Below are 8120 nucleotides of genomic sequence, written 5' to 3'. Positions count from 1 at the left end.
AGTGCTGTGCTTTAACCCGCTGCGCACCAGGGAGGGCCTATTTTTTTTTTCTTTTAAGAAGACTTTTGAAAGAAGCAGAGAGAGGCAAAGGAAAATGCTGGGGAGAGAGCAGTAAAGACTAGTCAGCTTGTCATTTAAATTTGATTATAACCAGAAACCTCTAAGCTTTTCTACATGAAAAGTTGGGGAACTCAATCACAGCCAGGTTTAAATCTCCCCAAGATAGACACCGAGGCAGCAATGGAAACCTTTTCAACATGACTGCTTTAACGACTTGACATCTTGCTTGACCTGCCCTCATTCATTTCTAGAACTGCATACATTTCTAGAACTACGCCTTAAGGAAATAATTGGAGGTTCAGGCAGTTTTACACTCCAAAGACTTTCACTGCTGCATTATTTTCAACACTAAAAATCAGAAATGTCAATGTATCTCAAGTGCCCACAATAGGGGAGTAATTATATCAGTTATGATTGTCTATAAAATATGGAATTTCATGCTTTTGTTAAAAAAGGAGCATTTGTGAAGGATTTGGAGCATAGGAAAAATTAAGGCTATTGTGTTATTTGAGAAACAGACTATAAAGTTGCATACGCAATATAATTATAACTATGAGAAATCAGGCAATTACTTGAGGATAGTAATTAAATAAATTCCCATTGAAAATCTGAATAAATATCTACCAGAAGACGCCTAGAGGACATTACAGGGATCTCAGGCAGACAGAATCAAAAGCTGAGCTGTCTGCATCAACTTTATAACCGGAGATTGGAGTGTCTCAGCCTCTCTGAATCTCTGTCCCCTCTTCATTTTTTTTTTCTACGTGCTAGAAAACAGCACATAATAGAAAAATATTAAATCCTAGCTCTCTTACACATTGACATCCACATGTCTGTGACTTACTTGGGGAATTCACATGAGTTCTCCATTCATCCACCTAGGCATGAAATAGGCCCCTGTAGGCCCTCCCTGGTGGCGCAGGGGGTTAAAGCACTGCACTAAGAAGCTAAAGACACTTCAGCATGAGATCCATCCCCGGCCCCCGGAGGTGACCCACAGGGCGCAGCAGACCTCTCCTGTCTCCCTGCTGCTCCCCTCAGCAGTGTACTTCGTCAGATGGCTTATTCTGCTCCCCACTGTCTTTGGTGAATCCTCGCTCCACCCCTGCACCTCTGGACTGTACCCCAATTCTGTCTGCATAAATAAATAAATCTTTAAAAAAAAACAAAAAGGCACCTGTGGTGTACCTAGCCCTGTGCAGGTATCTTGGGACCACTCAGTATAAGAATACAGAGCCACGGGCCCTCCCTGGTGGCGCAGCAGGTTAGAGCACAGCACTGAGAATCTAAAGTCGCTTTCGCATGAGTTCGATTCCCGCCTGATATAATTACTCTCCTATTGTGGTGACCACATGGTGTGGCAGACCTCTCCTGACCCGCCCACTGCTCCCCTCAGCAGTGGACTTCGTCGATCTGCCTGTTCTGCTCCCCACTCTATCTCTGGTGAAGCCTCTCACCCTCCGCATCTCTGGCCTGTACCCCAGTTCTGTATGAATAAATAAATAAATCTTTAAAAAAAAAAAGAATACAGAGCCATGACCCAGGCCAGGAGCTGAGGTGTCCCCTTTTTCTCTTTTCCCCAGGAAGAAGCAGGCATCTTGGGCCCCCCAGGAGCCTGGGAAGCAGCGAGCAGACCAGCACCTGGTTGAGCCAGCCGGTGAGCTGGGGGTGCTATCTCCCCAGGGCCCTGCAGCACATAAAGAGCCGCAGCAGCAGGGCTCAGGGGAGACCAAGGGCCAGCAGGGGAGAGAGCAGGACCCGGAGGTGGTGGAGAGCCAGGTAATGTCCATGGAGGCCTGGGCAGGGGGGCTGCAGCAGTGAACCCACAAGAAAGGGGGAGCCCCCTGCTGCACCGCCCATTCCCATCACTCGTGTCCGGTGTTCTCTGTGTCCTAGGGGTGGAAAGTGCCCAGTGCACGCTGGTCAGAGGATATTCTGGATGTTCTCAGTGGCCCACAGTCTTTGCAACTTGCTTCTGGAATGGTCCACAGTGTGTCAAGGGTGACAGGAAGCAGGGAGGAGATGGGGCTTCTCCATGCACGCAAAACTGGGACACGCAGGCTTTAGCAAAGTTCAGACAGGTGTCTTTTTCCTTTAATAACATAATAGCTTACTTTTACATCATTTTGTGCCTTTTTCCAACCCAGTTGTCATCCCCGTGGGCTTCCCATCACCAAATCACCCGTGTGCCATCATCATCATCACACTCCAATGCACTTCCCTCCCCCCCATTTTTGATCCCATCCTCCCTTTACCCCCATAACATGGTATATAGCTGTTCACAATTATTATTATTTTCTCCCCTGGTCTTTTATACTTCTGCTACGCGTGAAACTACCCGGTATTTTTCTTTCTCTTTCTGGCTTATCTCACTAAGCATGATCCCTTCCAGCTCCATCATGTGGCTGCAAAAGGCATGTGTCAAACAGGTGTCTTTATATAAGACTAGCTCCTGCGTCACGGGCACCGTGCAAGACCTCGGACTATGTTGTTTTCTTTTCTTTTCTTTTTTTTTAAAGATTTATTTATTTGTGCATACAGAACTGGGGTACAGGCCAGAGGCTCAGGGGCGGTGAGAGGCTTCACCAGAGACAGAATGGGGAGCAGAACAGGCAGATCGACGAAGTACACTGCTGAGGGGAGCAGTGGGCGGGTCAGGAGAGGTCTGCCACGCCATGTGGTCACCTTCGGGGCGCGGGAATCGAACTCATGTGGAAGTGGCTTTAGATTCTCGATGATGTGCTTTAACCCGCTGCGCCACCAGGGAGGGCCTATGTTGTTTTCCTGTTAGTGTTTTGTGAGATCTGAACACGAGTCCTTTATCATATATGTAATTTGCAGCTTTCCCCCCAGTTCTGAGATGTCTTTTCTATTGTCATGGCAGTGACTTCCAAATAATATATCCACATGTTCTTAATTGTGATGAAGTTTAATTTATCAATTTTCACTTTGTGCTTTGACTTACAAATATTGACTGAATCCAGGATGATAGAGGATTTTCTCATGGGTTTTTTCAAGAAACGAGTGTTTAAGTGTAGTACTTGGGTTTATGATCCACACTGAATTATGTTTTGGGCCTTCCTAGTGGCCTAGGGGTCAGGCTCAGCGCTATCACCACGCCGGCCTGAGTTCGATCCCCGGCCAGGGAGTGACCCACAGGGCACAGCAGACCTCTCCTGTCTCCCCTCCCTTCAGCAGTGTATTTCAGTAAATCTACTAGTTCTGTTCCCCAATCTGTCTCTGGTGAATCCTCTTACTGCCCCCTGCACTTCTGGCCTGCACCCCAGTTTTCTTTTATGCAAAAACAAAACAAAACAAATTGAGTTAAGGTTTGCATATTGGTTGGATCAAGAGTCCTCTTATTTGCATATGGCTATTGAATCACTAGCATTATTTGCTGAAGGCTGTCCTCCTTACTCGGCCGAATTTGCACCTTTATTGCAAATTCATGGACCCCATAGGCGGGAGTCGCTTTCTGAACTCCCTTCTCTATTTCATTCACCTATTGATCGACTCTATTTTTTTAATTTTTAATTATCTTTAAAGATTTATTTATTTATCCTTACAGAACTGGGGTGCAGGCCAGAGGTGTGGTAGGTGAGAGGATTCACCAGGGACAGAGTGGGGAGCAGAACAGGAAGATCTATTGAAGTATACTGCTGAGGAGAGCAGCGGGTGAGCCAGGAGAGGTCTGCTGCACTATGTGAGTCAGCTCCCTGGCCGGGGATCAAACTCGTGCTGCAGTGGCTTCGTAGAGCTTCATAATGTGGTGCTTTAACCCGTTGCGGCACCAGGGAGAGCCCCTTATGGACTCTATTTTAACACCACACTACATTATAATAACTTCGTAATGATAAATCAGCTCAGGTAGATACCTGCTTTTTAGGGCGCACCATGAATATTCTTCCCTGAGACATCCTGTAGGAAACCACATTTGACGAGCATCACCTCACATTCCCCAGGCTCCTCTGCAGAGAAGCTTAGACTGTGACTTTGGAGCAGCCTTCCCTCCCGGGCTCAATTTCCTCATCCCTCAAGACGGGGATACCTGGGCTGCCTCGAGGAGGGCTTGGGGAGACTCGGCAGGTGATGCCTGCCGTGTACGGACCTGACTGAGTGATCACAGGTGTCTTGGGGGTGCTGAGGTTCACGGGAGACACAGGATGGGGCTCCATCGTGGTGTCTTGTGCTCAGCAGCACCAAGCATGTGAGTTCGCCCTACACCGTCAGGTGACAGATGAGGCAGACACTGGGCAGCCAGCTGAGCCTTGTGGCCCGTTGAACAGCTGTGGGCAGCACCTGGACAACAAGCCCCACACGGAGGTGAGCACCCCACTCATCAAGCCACAGGAGGTTCTGCTGGGCCCTCAGCCAGGGGAGCTTGAGAACAGTCTCCAGGAAGCAATGCCTCTCATGCCTAAAGCCACATTGAAGGAGAAGACAGACACCCCCCTCCTACCCTCCACACCAGGACCTCAGTCACCCCAAGAAAGGTAAGTCATCCTCTGGTAGTGCTCCCCTCTTCCACTTCACTCCCAACTCACCAACTTTACTCTTCTACTGAACTGTGAATGGAGTAAATTCTAGTCCTGTCTGCTCCCGACCTGATGTAAGAACTTGAGCCCAAGGTTAACTTTGGCTCCCCGTGCCTCAGTTTCCCCATCTGTGTAATGACTCTCAACACCAAAATTCTTAATTCTGTCAATCAATATTTTAAGGACCAAAGACACACATGGGGGTGTAAAGGAATGAGGAGCCCCCTTAGAGGACTGGGGGTGAGCTGGGGGCTGGGAGCCTGAGTCAGGGGGGCTGCGTGCGAGAAGGCAGGTGGAAGGGGCAAGCTTTGAGCTGAGCCACGCCCCCCGGGGGTTTCTCCATTGTTTAGGGTCACAGCTGTGGAGACCCAGGCAGCACCGGGGTCTGTTCCTCCACCAGTAAGTAGGGCGTAAGTGGGGGTGAGGGTGGAATGTGGGCGAGAGGAAGAGGAAGAAGGGGCAGAGGCAGAAATGGGGTGCTACTTGGAGTCAAACTAGGGGAGGCGTGCGTGTGCGCCTGTGTGCGTGGGTGAGCTTGCAAGTGGGACGGTGCGTGTGCACCTTGGGTGGGTCAAAGTGCACCTCCATCCCGCGCACCTCCATCTCGCGCGTTCACCCCAGGTGGTGGATTTTCCGCACCAGCCCAGCGTGCTTTTCTTCAGCTCATTTGTCCTCATTGACACCCTCCAAAGCTTCCTTGGGCACGCAGGAGGCTGCCTCCCCGCCTCCCCCCACCCAGGTCACCAGCTCGGCCACATCCTAGCTCAGCAACCTGTGAATACACAACCCTCCCGCAGTCTCTTCCGGGGAGGCGTCCCCTGGCCGCCCAGTCTCGTGGCTGTCACTTTCCCACACCTTGGCTTGATTTATTCCTCTAGACCCTTCACTGGCTGATGAGCTGGCCTCAGGTCATCAAAGGGCAGGCAACACCACCTCTCTCCACCCTCAACACTACCCTCCTCCCTTGCCTCCCCTCCCCCACCCCACCCCGTTCAAATGCAAGCCGAGTAGTCCGCCCCCATCAACAGCTGTTCCCCCTTATTCATTAGGTCTCGCCCCACCTCCTCTCCCTCGTGATCACGTGATCACGCATCAGTGGATAGAGGGGGGGCTATTGTCTACAATATTCAAAACCACACACCACCACCAGCAAGCCCTGGGGCCAGGCACCCAGGTCTCACGGCCCACCTGGGTTACCCCGAGTTCACAATAAGGCGCTCTGCTGTACCCTGCGCTCATAACTCTGTCCACGGACAGTCGCGTGGCTCACTGTGGAGTCGTTCAAGCCTCATGTTCAAGGTCACGTTCCTGGCCTGTCTCAGGAGCTGTCACCCTCCCACATCACTCTGCTTTGTTTATTTCTCTAGCTGCCACGATCGCAGATGTTTGAGTGTGCGTTTATTATCGAGAACACAAGCCCCCAGAGCACAACCATGCCGTTCACTTCTATTCTTTGTGGCTGAAAGAAAGCCCGGCTCTAGGTGTGCCTTTGTGGGACCAGTGAGTGGGTGGGGAAATGGGGCCTGTGTCTGTGCTGGTGAGAAGTCTGAGGAGACCCAGAATTCGCCTAGGGTGCCACCCGCCCTTGCACCGTCTGTCTGCATGCACAGAGGGCCAGATCCTGCAGAGAGGCGAGAGCGCAAGCGTCCACCCCAGTGTGCGCTGGCTGGTGCCTTCGGCCTGCCAGGCTCTGTGCGTGGAGGGAGAGGGCCCAAAAGCGGGGGGCTGCTCCAGGCTCCAGATTGCTGTGGTTCCCCCAGCTGAGCAGCTGTAGGAAGCAGGAAATGCTGCGGGTGGCCGGGAAGGAGGCCCAGTGTCCTCACAAAGCTTTCTTGGAGGGCTGATAGCAGAGGGCACAGCGTGGATGGGATTTGGACAGAGCCAGAGAGGAGAGAAGGGAATGAGGCCGCAGGTCCAGCACAAGCAAAGTGCAGAGATCGGAATGGAGCTGGAGCTGGCTGACCACGCGTGACCGGGCAGGACACGCATGCTGGGCAGAGTGGACCAGAGGATGGAAAGCTAGATTGGGTGTTGGTAAAATAAACCTCTAGTACTCAAGAGAGGGGCTTGGACTTGGGGACAGTTGACGCCGGCTCCTGCCTGTCTGAGCGAGCCTTGCAGCGATGGCTGGAGGATGGCTCTGACGTTCAGGACCAGTGGGACAGTGGCCGAAAGGGCGACATAGCCGCCGGTCAGGAACACGCACAGGACGTGTGGTATAGGGGAAGGGGTCACAAGAGAGGCGGAAGGAGAGGTCCAGGTGCAGGGGTGAGACGCTTCAAGGGAAGACGTCAGGACCTTGGAATCACCCTCCACTTTCCCGCTGAGCACTGTCAGGAGCAGTCTCTGTGCTGGCTCCGGGTTCAACGGGTCAGGTGCCAAGACACCCCGGGGGGGCGGGCAGTGACATGGGGCTCCCGGCTGCACTCGGACCACCCTGCACTGCAGTCGTAGGCAGCGGCAGTCCAGGGGTGCTTCAGGTGCTTATTTGTCCTGAAACTGGTAGAAACGGGACTTATGCATTTAGTTCTGGAAAACAGTAAGTCTGGCAGGGCCCCAGAATATTCAACTCAGAATATTCAACTCAGCACTACCATCCGCTGTGATCTCCCTCTGCACTGATGCTCTCAAGCCCCAGCTGCCACTGAGAAGAAGGATAATCAGATCGTTAGTGAACGCAACATTCTCAGGACTATTAACAATGGTGCTGGGGATTTAATGCTGAATGTGCTACGGTCTAGTTGGGAGAGACCATGTACGCGTGAACAAATCAATACAGTTTCTCGGTCAGTGGCAATAACAGACTGGAGAGGAGGTTGGAGGCAGGTGACATCTCCGTTGGGCCCTCAGGCTCTCTGTAGCCACCACCTCCCACACTGCCACCTCTCGTCCCAGTTTCCCACCCTCGGCCCTGCCCAAGGAGTGACATCTGAGTCAAGACCTGAGAGACAGCGAGGCGTGAGCTGTGCACAGATCTGGGGGACATTTTAGGAGACAGCAGTGGCAACAGCCGGTCTGGCGATGAGCTTGTTAGCACCAGGCCCAGCAGAAAGGCCCAGGCTGGAGGAAGGGAGGGAGAAGAGGATGGCGGTAAGATCAGAGGCGTGAGAGGCAGGGGGCAGGCTGCACGCGGCCTTGGTGGCCAGGGTGAGGGATTTGGAATGAATTCTAAGTCAGCTAGGTCAGTGGAGAGAGGGGCCCAAGCTGATGTAGGTTGGAAACCTGGAGGGTGAGTGATGAAAACAGGGCACTGTACTGGGCGAGCAGTGGCCATGTGGCCTGGGCCAGCTGGTCACAGCAGAGATCGGTGCTGATGTGAGATTATGGGGCTGCATGCCAGCACGACTCCCTGATGGGCTGCACAAGGAAAGGTTGGCTAGAGAAATAAACGTGCCTCCAGGCCAGGGTCCTGAGCCCCAGGTGGAATCGCCAGCCCAGGTGGTGACTCTGGGGAAGAACATTTGGAATTGAGCAGGAGCTAGCAAGACCAATGAGGGAAGCCGGGAGCAGCAGCAAGACCAGGGA

At 52.4% G+C, this 8120-nt stretch overlaps 1 protein-coding gene across 1 annotated transcript in view; it reads left to right on the top strand.

Moving 5' to 3' along the window:
* SPATA21 (spermatogenesis associated 21) overlaps positions 1–8120 on the top strand; it is a 22384-nt gene that overhangs the window by 2265 nt on the left and 11999 nt on the right. The window contains exons 3-5 of the mRNA XM_004679350.1: positions 1644–1839; positions 4291–4553; positions 4946–4994. Of these exons, the coding sequence (XP_004679407.1) occupies positions 1644–1839; positions 4291–4553; positions 4946–4994 (508 nt within the window). The remainder of the gene's footprint in view (positions 1–1643; positions 1840–4290; positions 4554–4945; positions 4995–8120) is intronic.

This window comes from Condylura cristata, unplaced genomic scaffold, assembly GCF_000260355.1.
Source record: "Condylura cristata isolate star-nosed mole 26May11 unplaced genomic scaffold, ConCri1.0 scaffold00008, whole genome shotgun sequence".
NCBI classification, from domain to species: domain Eukaryota; kingdom Metazoa; phylum Chordata; class Mammalia; order Eulipotyphla; family Talpidae; genus Condylura; species Condylura cristata.
The sequence above is the reverse complement of the archived record's forward strand: the minus strand, read 5'-3'. Positions and strand labels throughout refer to the sequence as shown.